At 40.9% G+C, this 12,309-nt stretch overlaps 1 protein-coding gene across 2 annotated transcripts; it reads right to left on the minus strand.

The window, feature by feature from the left end:
* Positions 1–337: 337 nt before the first annotated feature.
* On the minus strand, positions 338–10,385 carry LOC125460601 (hyaluronidase-1-like). Of its 2 annotated transcripts, none has more exons than XM_048548238.2 (4): positions 10,176–10,385; positions 8,659–9,641; positions 7,017–7,106; positions 338–2,346 (listed from the first exon to the last, which is right to left on the minus strand). In XM_048548238.2, the coding sequence occupies exons 2-4, from the start codon at positions 9,583–9,585 to the stop codon at positions 2,026–2,028; spliced, it is 1,338 nt and encodes a 445-aa protein (XP_048404195.1). In that variant the 5' UTR covers positions 9,586–9,641; positions 10,176–10,385; the 3' UTR covers positions 338–2,025. The 2 variants fall into 2 exon arrangements, with proteins under 2 accessions (XP_048404195.1, XP_048404196.1); XM_048548239.2 differs by having other exon boundaries at positions 9,947–10,385.
* Between the last annotated feature and the right edge of the window lie 1,924 nt (positions 10,386–12,309).

Consider the following 12,309-nt stretch of genomic DNA (forward strand, 5'->3'; position numbering starts at 1 on the left):
GTGAAAAACATTCTTGCATGAATTAAGGTAACGATTAAAATTAACCAGTAAATTGTGAGAATGGAAAACTGAGGAAACACTTTAACTTCTTAGATTCAAACTTTTTGAAAGTCCCTTTGAGTTGGATTCCAAATTTAGCCGATCTTAATTGTAGAACAATTTGGCAATGATACCCGTTCTCACTATTGATAAAATCCACCAATAATAAAGAGCACGAGCAGACTGCAGTATCTGAAATTAGAAGAGAGGGGTGCCAAATGAATATACTGAAAGCCCATATAGAAAACAAGAGACAAAGAAACAGAGGTATTTTCAATAAAACATTCTTTTAATTCCATTTAGTATATGAGTCAGTTAGTTACTGAAGTATTTCTAAAGTCTGTGCTAAAACAGTGGATTTGCATCGCTTTTCAGAATATTTCCTGAATGTGTTACGACATAAGATGGCTGCAAATGTGATAAATTCATCATTTCAGCAATTAGTAATGTGAAAAGGTCTGAAGGACTTGACTGTATTCTGGCTGAGCTAAAGGAAGCAGGATCTGCAGCTGATGCACTGTAAAATGTAACAGCTTACAAGGGGCAGACGCTGTAAAGTGGAAAAAAACTGGTAGCTAGTTTATTCAGGCAGCACGGATACAATAGCTCTATACAAATGCAGATCTCCCTGGATGACAAAAAAAAATAGGGATTAATACAGAGGAATGAAAAAGTGTGCATGACAAATGTTAGCAGGATAATACAATCAAGGTTTTTTAAAAAATTAACCTGTTCAGAGATGTTATATGTCTAAAGCAGGTAGGACTTGAATCCATACAGTGTGGAGGTCCAGCTCCAAGCTTCCTGGTCTAAAAGTAGGGACAATACACTGTGCCACAAGATCCCATTAACACTAACTTTTCTCGAAATCCAGAAGTGCTCTTACACACAACTGAAGAATTTTTATTCCCATCACCAAATCACCTGCGTTTTTTCATCTATTAACCACTAATAAATCACATTGGCTTTCAACTGAATAATTCAGGGTAGTGCAAAACATCAATGGTGAGAGAGAGGGTGGTGAATGCTAATTTAATGCTCAGCCATTAATTTAAAACAGGTTAACCCCATTATTAACACTGATTGAAGAAAAATCTAACTTTGTTGGAGTAGAATGTGTTCTGGCAGACAGTTGGAGGAGCTCAAATGATCACAGTACAAATCCATTATTGAATGAGTAGCCCTTGGAGAAACTGAAACCATTGTGCTTAAACAAAAACAATTAAAAATATTTTACATTTCATTTACCAGACTGGTAGACAATACCAGCAGCTTGATACACAAGAAAAAAATGCATTTGTGGTAGAAAATATTTTATTGAATACGTGCTGATGATACCAGATAAAAGCAAATTTATTGGTCTATTGGTGTGTTCTCACTTTGGGTGTAGGTGGTTCCAGATGCAAATCCCAAATGAACCCAGTCTTTGGGATTGGTGGGAATGTGGGATAATCACATCATGTGTGATTTTACCAAATGGCGGAGTAGGCTCGAGGGGTCTGTGTGTCCTACATCTGCTCCTAAATTGCTTGTTCACATGCATGTATGACACAAAAACAAACACTACAAATACTGGAAATCTAAAGCTGAACATAAAATGCTGGTAATACACTTCAGATCAAGCAGCATCTAATAGACAGAAAATGAAAGCTAAAACATCTGAAACATGAACTCTGATTTTTTCCCCTCACCCACACTGCCAGACTGTTCTGAAGAAAGCTCACTGGAATGTTAACTCCTTTTTTTGCCTCTCCACAGATGCTGCCTGACCTGCTGAAATTTTCCAGCAACGTCCGATTTTGTTTGCTTTCCAGCATCCGCAATTGCTTGGATTTTTTTTGGCCAGGCCTGCTGAGTATTTACAATATTTTTTGTATTCATTTCAACCGTGGTAAATCCACCAACGAAGATGAAAGTGAGCCATTGCCACAGGTTGGTGTTTGCTCACTTTAAGCACTCGTTAAAAGGCTACACAGCGTCGCTGGTCTATTCATCTGTGATCTCACAGTGTTCCCCTGTCCATCCGTTGTAGCAGTGGCAATGAAATGTGGCCGTCATTTCTCTCATGTCTTTCTCAGCTATCTGTCCCTGCCAGAGGAATGCTGGCCCTTTGTCTGAAGGGTTCACTCTTATTCTAAAGACGTCTGGGTTTAGATGCAAATACGAGTGGCTATCATTGTTCACTCGTGCACATCTGCCATGCCCTGTACACAACAACTGACTGCAGATAAATGCAGCATTTGTTACGTTAACAATATAGTTACCCAGTGTTTCACTGATATATGCTTTCAGAGCAAGGCAGGATTCCTAAACAAGAAAGAAACATTTCATTAACATTTCTTACTTCTTAAAATGCATTCCTTTTGTTTCAAATAGTCAAATGGATTAAATGGAGACCGAGAAATTATTCTTTAGGCAGCTACTCAGTTAACTTATGTTCTGAATCATTTTATTCCAGAGCATGACGGTGCACCAACTATTAAAATATGGATTTTGTGCTCCTTTTGTAGCTGCAATTGAATGCTAATGGATGCAAGAAGGAGCATTCATATTAGGGAATGGCATTTCCTGGCCAGTTATCCACAGATGTAGGTGCTATCTTTATTAGTAAGTCTGAAAAGTATTGTGTAATCTCAGCCCTCCTGTTCTTATTCGCTCATGGTGTGTGTGTGTCTGGCTAGGCAGCATTTATTGCCCATCCCTAATTGCTCAGCAGGATGTTAAGAGTCAACCACATTGATGTAGGTCTGGAGTCACATGTAGGGCAGATCAGGTAAGAATGGCACATTTCCTTCGCTAAATGACGTTAGTGAAGCAGATGGGTTTCTCTGACAAACAACTATGGTCTTCATAGTCACCATTGGACCCTTAATTCCAGATCTTTATTGAATTCAAATTCCTGATTTGAACCCAGGTCCCGAGAACATTAGGTGAGTTTTTGGATTAATACTCCAGTGGTAATACCATTAGGCCACTGCACCCCACGTTAACAGTGTGGAGACAGAAAGTAGATGAAAGAAATAGCTACATTTTCCATCTACTTATATCCTGTGTAAAGGTCAGGACTAACCGATTGCATTGTCTGCATTTCTACACTCTTTCCCAGTGTTTACAAAGCTAAATCAGGCTATTGAACTCCTATAATCATCTTCAGGCACTTAAAACTCAAGTGAGTACCTCTTATTTTTCTACATTTTTGTTGCGTATTTCTATGAGTTTTGGCTCTTCTTTTCAATGGGTACATTTACAAAGTCGAGCCTGGCTGAGGATTAGCTGTCAATAAGCAGAAATTGTGGGCTGGAGAGAACTGAGACAAAGTTTGTGGGATATGATTGTTATTGCAGAATATGACGTCACAATTTCCTGGAATTGCTTTATTTTGGGATCAGCATGCGTTCAGTGATAATAGCTTTTAGTTCAAAATCCAGTTCTTTTGAACTAGGACACTTCGCAAACAATAAGAATTTGAAGGACTGAGAAATTCAGTCAGTTATCAATGATATGCGACTTGGGACTTGTTGCTTTGTCACCATTAATGACAGAATATTGAGCTTAAGCAGATTAGACAACGATGGTAACAAAATCATTGGGAGAGATTAATGGACATTAATATCTGCACTTTGATCCATACTCCCTGAAATCTGCACTAGTTGACTTTTGGAATGTTGTGGTTTAGAGTTAATATTATTGGAATGTAGAGATCAAAGGTAGAATTGGTTTGTTATTCAACTAAAACAGTCAGGCTAGAATTGTAGATAACAAAGTATGAAGCTGGATGAACACAGCAGGCCAAGCAGCATCTCAGGAGCACAAAAGCTGACGTTTTGGGCCTAGACCCTTCGTCAGAAAAGGGGATGGGGAGAGGGTTTGGATATAAATAGGGAGAGAGGGGGAGGCGGACCAAAGATGGATAGAGGAGAAGATAGGTGGAGAGGAGAGAATAGGTGGGGAGGGGATAGGCCAGTCTGGGGAGGATGGACAGTCAAGGAAGCAGGATGAGGTTAGTAGGTGGGAAATGGAGGTGCAGCTTGAGGTGGGAGGGGGGATAGTTGAGAGGAAGAGCAAGTTAGGGAGGCGGGGACGAGCTGGGCTGGTTTTGGGATGCAGTGGGGGAAAGGGAGGGAGGAAGGAAGGATAGAATTGTGAAGCTTGATGCCCGAATTCTGATAGTGAATTATGAACTAACGCACGGAGTTGTACAGAATCATATTACATGATTGAGAGGGTGGTGTGTGCATGGAAGGAGCTGCCAGAGCAAGTGGTGGAGGCTGGTACAAATACAACATTTAAAAGGCATCTGAATGGTTACAAGAATAGGAAGGGTTTACAAGGATGTAGGCCAAACATTGGCAAACAGCACTAGATCTATTTAGGATAGCTGGGTCAGCACAAACGAGTCGGATGGAATGGTCTGTTTCTGTGCCGTACATCTCCGTGATGCTATGACCGAGTATTCATTCTGGATTGCTCAACAGAAGCTCATTAAAAGGCAGAGGTATATTTCTTATTTATTATCTCATTGGGTGTGGGCATTGTTGGCTAGGCCAACATTTACTTTTCCATCCCTATTCTCTCTTGAAAAGGTGGCGGTGAGCCTTTCTGAAGTCGCTGCCAGACCCGCTGAGTTTCTCCAGGGCTTGCTATTCTTATTTCAGATCTCTAACATCTGCAATATTTTGTTTTTATTGAAACAGTTTGAGATGGTTGGGCCAAGGACACTACATTTAAAAACTCCTGCAATGATTTCATGGAGCAGAGATGATTGACTTTCAAGAATCATAACCATCTTCCTGTGTGTTAGGTACAACTCCTACTAATGAAGGGCTTTTCCTCTGATCCCCATCGACTCCAGTTTTGCCAGGGCTCCTTGATGCTATACTTTGACAAATGCTTTCTTGTCAAGGGTGGTCACTCTCAGTTCAACAAATTCAGCTTTTCAGTGAAAGTCTGTAATAGGTCACGTGCTGACTGGCTGAATCCAGACTAGGCATCAATAAGCCATTTGTTGCTGAGTAGGTACCAGTTAACAGAACTGTTGATAACACTTTCCATCATGTTGCTGATGACGGAGGCTGATCAGATAATAATTGATTGATGGGATGGTAATTAGCTGGCTTAGATTTTTGGTGAGCAGGATGTACTGGAGAAATTTTCCCACATTGTGGGGTAGATGCCAGGGTTTGGCTGGGGGTGTGGCTATTTCTGGAGATCAGTGTCATGGAGATGCACAGCACTCAAACAGACACTTGGGTGCAACTTGTCCATGCCAACCAAATCCTAAATGAATCTAGTCCCATTTGCCAGCATTTAGCCTGTATCCCCCTATAACCTTCCTGTTCATGTAAGCATCCAGATGCCTCAAATGTTGTAGTTGTACCAGCCTCCACCACTTCTTCTGTCAGGTCATTCCATACATGCACCAGCATCTGCGTGAAAAAGTTGCACCATGGGTCCCTTTTAAATCTTTCCCCTGTCACCTTAAATCAAAGCCCTCGAGTTACAGATGCCCCCACTCCAGGGAAAAGACCTTTCTATTCACCCTGTCCATGGCCCCTCATGATTTTACGAACCACTGTAAAAGGTCACCCTTCAAACTCCAGTGGTCCAGGGAAAATAGCCCCAGTCTATGTAGCCTCTCCCTTTAGCACAAACCCTCCAATGCTGGCAACACCAATGAGAGGATGCAGAAAAGACATACAAACTTCCACAACATCATTCCTATAGCAGGGAGACTAGAATTTCATGCAGTATTCCAAAAGTGGCCTATCCAGTGCCCTGTACAGCTGCAACATGATCTCCCAATGCCTATACTCAATGCACTGACCAATAAGTGCAAGCGTACCAAATAATTTCTTCACTACCTTGTTTACCCATGACTCCATTTTCAAGGAACTACAAATCTGCATTCCAAGGTCACTTTGTTCAGCAACACTCTCCAGGACCTTAGCATTTAGTGTATAAGTCCTGTCCTGATTTGGTTTTCCAAAATACAGCACTTTACATTTATCTAAATCTAGCTCCTATTGGCCGATTTGATCAAGATCCCATTGTACTCTGAGGTAATCTTCTTTGCTGTCCACTATACCTCCAATTTTGGTGTCACCTGCAAACTTACTAGGCATAGATCCAATGGTTACATCCAAATCATTTATATAAATGACAGAAATTCTTTAGTACTTCTGCCAGAATACTATGCGCTTATAACTACTGCAGTATTCAGAGTCTTCAGCCATTTCTCAATACCACATGGAGTGAATAAATTGACTGAACACTGGCTATAGTTATACTTTGCTAGCTATACTTTGATGCTGAATATGAACATATTCAGAAGACTGGCATGAAGATGCTCGAAGCCTCAGAGAGGCTAAGATAGATCATCCTCTCAGCCTACCTGGCAGTAGTTGGCTGGAAATGATTCAGCCTAGCCTGTTGCCCTGATGTGCTTGACTGCCCCCATCATTGAGGCGGGGGGGGGGTGGTGGGAATGGCGGGAATTTGTAGAGTCTCCTCTTCCTAGTTGTTTAATTGTCCACCACTATTCACAACTGGCTGTGGGAGAACTGCATAGCATAGATCTGATCCAATTGTTGAAACCTCACTTAGTGGGTTCTATCACTTGCTGCTTATGCTGTTTGGCGTGCGAGCAGTCCTGTGTTGTCACTTTACAGCTGACACCTCATTTTTAGGTACACCTGGTGCTGCTCCTGGCATACTCAACTAAACTCTTCATTGAGCCAGGGTTGTTCCCTCAGCTTTGTCTTAATGGTAAAGTGGGGGAGGTTCTACAGTTATTACAACTGACACTTGTATTTACAGTACAGTTTAAAAAAAGGACATAAATGCAAGAAAGTAGTCCAACTGTTACCAGATGAATGAAGTTTGAAACCAAGAAAATAAGCTTTAATAAAGTCACGGAACATCGCTCAAAGTGCAAGTGCTCAAATCGTCCATAGGAATTGTCAGAGGGCATGTTTTACCTGAGATTTGGCATAATCAGAGTTTCCCCAAAGGACGATCCCTGCAGCTCCCATTGCTACACTCTCTCCAATCGTGTGGACCAAGTCAATCTGAAAAATTGTAGAACAGACAAAATGATGCTGTTACTGTTTGCGATTCCGCTCATACCTTCACAGGTTATTGAACTAGATCTTGTCAGGGCCTCTTAGTCCAACAGTTTGTCTAGAATAGGTTTTCTCCTCTGGTGGCTTGTTTGGATTTCCATGTTGAAGCCGAATGCTTATGAATCCACTTGTCAAAGATCATGTTTGTATTTACCTACTTCACTCCTCTCAGCCTTGAGCTCCCAGTTCTCTTTCACCACACTTCCAGTCTTTCAGCCATTTAGCATATTTAATTATTAGAAAACACTTTCACATGGAAATTTAGACTGTGATTGTTGGTAGGTATTTCACTTTGGATGGCATCACAGCCAAATGGTGGGAGAGTTGTGGTCACGTACACCCAAAAATAAAATCAATGGATAGCAATTAAGAACAGTAACCCTGGTTCTAACCTAACACAGTTGTCCCAACTCCAACTGAAATCAACCATTCTCTGCAGAGCACCTAGGGCATTTTAGGTCTGTTGACTCAATTACACATCTCCTTTGGAGATTCTTTAATTGTATTTTCAGAAACACGTGAGACTGCAATTTGTGATCAATACTGGCAGCTTATTTTTGGTGCAAACTTCCAGATATCATCAAAACTGGTACGATAGATTCCAAATTGAGTCTGGCACAAATCTTTCCATGATTTTTGGATTAGTTTTAAAAACATTTAACCAGAAAAAGATCCCAAAAAGAAAATTGGCCATGCCCAAAATGATCGAATTAATCAGCAGTAGAAGTTTCCACTTATTATATTTGACTCTAGGACTTTCAGGGAGTTTTGAAATTTAAGAATTCCTGCTTTGGGCACAAGGGCAGTAATTGATGGGTTTTTTAAAGTTTTTTTTAAAAAAGCTATGAAAGACTACTATACCCTAATCTAACTAGAAAACAATTTTGCAAATTTCTTGAAAAGGTATTTTCAGTAAATTAATGACAAGTTATTCACAAGCAGAAAAGTAACAATATAACAGAGGATACTTGATATCTCTTCCAGTTGTATTAATTAAAAACTTTATCAAGGTACCACTCGTAAACAGATCTAGCAATATTTTTAAGGCCGAGCTTTATTTCATTTATAAGATTGCATTTTAAAATACTGTCCAATTGTGCCTGTTCATGGCAATTTGCATTTGGATCAAATGCAAATAAAAGTTTGCAGAAAAGTTGGGGTAATACATCATTTCAAAAACAAATGCTATTCGAATTCAATTCTGTACGAGAAATACTAATTGTGCCCAAGGCAGAACAGCTATCCTTTGTCCCTCCACACACAGCTCCTTGTCTTATATTTGAACAGTCCCATGCATAGACTGTTTTGGGAAATTGTGCTACTTTCAGACACAGGTGTATGCGGGATTGTTGTGTTGGTTTCCAGCATGTGGGCTGCACATTAGGCTACAACATCACTAATTAACTCTGATTGGCAAGTGCACTTGGAGCTTGGCAGCATTGAACCATGCCTGGTATAAGTGCCTTCCTACTATAAGGCTGAAAAACATATGGATTACCTCAGTCAGGAAGTGTGTGGTGTTGGTGTACACAATCCGAGCATATGGAAAGACAGGCAAGCTGTGATTTGCTCTCAGTTGAGCAAGGCGGACTCCCTCTTTGATCCGATAATGAACAAACTTGTGTGCATTCTCTGTTGATTGAAGTTTAAGATCCAGGTAGATGCTTGGATACAAGGCCATGCTTTCTCTCCACAGCCACATCAGATGATTATTCCTCTCCAGCTCAATAGCTGGACATTCTCCAGTGTAATTTTTGGAAATGACACTGTTATAGCAACAGGGAAAGCCATAATAGCCCCACAAGCCCCCAGGCCTAAGGCCTTTTGCCAAATTCAATGTCAATTCCATAAAATCACAGGCAGCTTGTTCATATTCAGTTTGTGCTTGCTCGAGCACCCGACTCTCAGGCCAATCCGGATGTTTTGTTCGCACCAGCTCTTCTGATTTTTTACGGTAAATATCTTTCTGATCCCAGTCCCTCATCCAGGAGGGCCTCCAAGCCTCCCAGTCAATGACCGACAATCCGCTAAAGTCTTTCAGAGGTACTAGCTTTTTCACATCCACTTGGGCCTTTGCAAGATGCTCTTTCAAACTAGCATTCTGTGGGACACCCCCATTTATAGAAATTCCACTCGCTGTGTAATAGGGGTAAGAGCCCAGCTTATTTTCATAAAAGATGGCAATGTTTTGTCCAATTAAGGAGTCATTTTGATTTGCAATTATGTCAAACATTTCCAGATTGAGATCAACACCAAACAAGGATTGGCAGGCTGCAGTAGGGGCATTCCACACAGTTATAAATGGCTTGTTGGGTATAATTGGAGATCTTGCTTGTTTCAGTGGTCGTCCCAGGGTCAAAATGCATGTATGTAGAAGAAGGATTACTGCTTTATTCAGGATCATGGCCGATACACTTATAAACATCTAATTCTTCAATGGAATCAATCTTCTCACCTTCTGCTTATACTTAAAATTTCATGCTGTTCATTTAGAATGAAACAGAAGAAGAATTAAGTAAAAGGCAGCACATTCATCACATAATTTCAGAGACTATTTGCATAAGTGTGTCAGTGTGGGCATATAACTCTAAACATTAAGCAGACAAAGACCAATCAGTTCTAATAGCGATTGTTTGCTAGAAACACATCATTGGTTTCTGACAGTTCTGCTTCAGTTGTTTACAAGCCCAACCAGCACAGAAAATGCTGGGGGAAACTCACCAGGTCTGGCAACATCTGTGAGGAGGCAAAATGAGTTAACATTTTAAGTCACTTGTCACTCTTACCTGCACTTTGAAAGAACCCCAATGACAATTACCATTCAATCTAGCTCCAAGACATACCATTCGGATGTTAAATCCGCAACCCAGTGTTTTTTTAAAAAGTGACTCCCTCCACCCCGTTTCTTCTGCAACTATCATTAAGTACCATAAAATAACGTTACACCAAGCCTTTTTTAAAATTATTATTAATTAGGCGTCAGCCTCTTGCAAAACACACGCTTGTGAAAGTTACATGCTCTGTGAGTTGACGTTTCACAGATGAACGAGTTTCGGTTTCTTTTTGTTTTGTTGGAATATTCCTGCCGTTTGCCCGCCACAACCGAACTCCTGTACGGCTGATGTTCACCGTCAAATTTGCACAATCCCTCCTGCAGTTTGCATCTGTTTCTCAGGGACCTAAGAAGCGCTATCTGGTGGCCGGCCCATTTGATGGACACATGGTCCGTTTCGCAACTACGACTGACCCCGCTCTATCCAATGACAAGGTTTCAAAGGCGGGACTGCGGCCTCTCCCTGTGATTATGAAGATTTGTGTTAGATCGCAGACGGTGGGAATTCGAAGTGAAATGCTTGTCTCTACCGTGCATTTATTGAGCGATTAACTGCTTATGAGAGAAAAAATATCAATAAGTGCTAAGAACCGACTGCTTTAAATTGTTGGAGCAAATTACTGCAGATGCTGGAATTTGTCCTGAATGTTTTGTTTTCAGTGCTTTTTTTAAAACTCAAACTAGATCTGGAACTCTGCCTAAAAGGGTGGTAGAGGCAGAAACCTTCATAACATTTTAGAAGTGTTGAGATGTGCACTTTGCGATGCCATGGCACACAAGGCTATGAGTCAAGCGTTGGAAGCGGGATTAGAATAGTTAGGTGGCCGCTTATGACCAATCGACTAAAGAGACTTTTTCAGTTTTTCTGTGCTGAAGATCTCCATGACTCAGCAGCCCTCAGACTTCATTTACTGTGCATGAAAAAAATTATCAGAATAGCACTCTTGACTCTCCGCCTGATTCGTTTAGAAAATGAGCAAACCAGAGTGGATGCTGGAAATCTGAAAGTGCTAGCTTGGAAGTATCTGCGAGAGAGAACCAGTTTTGAGATTGGTATGATGCTTTGATTTGATTTGTTATTGTCACATTTACATAGGTGCATTGAGCAGTTCTGTTTGCAATATAGACGGATCATACCATACAAGGGGTGATTGAATAGAGTGAGCATTATAACATTACAGCTGCAAAGGAGGTGATGGCCTTTAATTGCTGGACTGTTAACCCAGAGACCCAGATAATGTTCTGGGGACCTGGGTTTGAATCCTGCCACAGCAGATGGTGGAAATTGAATTCAATAAATATCTTGAATTAAGAATCTGATGATGATCATGAATCCATTGTTGGAAAAACCCATCTGGTTCACTAATATCCTTTAGGGAAGGATGCTGCCATCCTTATCTGGGCTGGCCTACATGTAACTCCAGACCCACAGCAATGTGGTTGACTCTCAACTGCCCCCTCGGCAATTTGGGTTGGGCAATGAATGCTGCCTAGCCAGTGATGCCATCATCCTGTTAATGAAATAAAGGGTGGGGGGGGGGAAAGATGCTGCCAGACCCAAACTGAGTTTCTCCAACATTTGCGCTTGTTATTAGTTAAACAAAACCTATGTTGATGTATTTCCACTTAGGGATGAAACCAGACAAAATCACATCTTGGAGATGGAGAAGAGTCGGAGATAGTGGTTCACATTGTTACCAATGACATAGTGAGAAAGAGGGGTGAGGCCTCGTAACAAAAATTTAGGGTACTAGGTAGGAGATTGAAAAGTGGCATCTCAAAGGTTGCAGTCTCTGCACTACCATGGTACCATATTCTCATGAGTTTGTGAATAGGTGGATAGAATGGAAGATTGCATGACTGAAGAGTTGGAGCAGGAGAGAGGGTTTTAGATCCCTGGATCATTAGAGGGAATGGGAATGTACGAGTCTAACAGATTGTACCTGAATCACAATGGGACTAACATCCTTGTGGGAGGGGGAGTTGTTAGTGCAGCTAGAGGGCATTTAAACTAATTTAGCAGGTGAATAGGATGTGGAGTGGAGGTGAAAAAGTGAGTAATGCACAAGCAAATATAGAAGAAAAGTCAAGTCAGCAAGGCAGGCAGAGAGTATATAGTCAAGTCAGGAAGAAAGTGTATTTATGTTAGTGAAAGAGGTAGGGCGTGAAATAGAAATATCAGAACAATTACAGAATGAATCAGAAATTGAAAATTCAAATGTTGACCGCTCCACAACAATTGGGCTGGAAATCACAGAGGTGCCTAAAAAGTTTAGATAGCTTCATGCTTTATCTTCCAGAACAATATCATGGTAA

This window comes from Stegostoma tigrinum, chromosome 11 (genome assembly GCF_030684315.1).
Source record: "Stegostoma tigrinum isolate sSteTig4 chromosome 11, sSteTig4.hap1, whole genome shotgun sequence".
NCBI lineage: Eukaryota > Metazoa > Chordata > Chondrichthyes > Orectolobiformes > Stegostomatidae > Stegostoma > Stegostoma tigrinum.

Excerpts from the sequence above, each read along its gene's own strand:
- LOC125460601 (XM_048548238.2), bottom strand. The coding sequence starts at position 9,585 with ATGTTTATAAGTGTATCGGCCATGATCCTGAATAAAGCAGTAATCCTT. Across the intron at positions 7,107-8,658 it reads CCACACACTTCCTGACTGAG|ATTGACTTGGTCCACACGAT; the intron begins GTAATCCATATG and ends ACAATTTTTCAG. Across the intron at positions 2,347-7,016 it reads CTGATTATGCCAAATCTCAG|GAATCCTGCCTTGCTCTGAA; the intron begins GTAAAACATGCC and ends TTTCTTGTTTAG.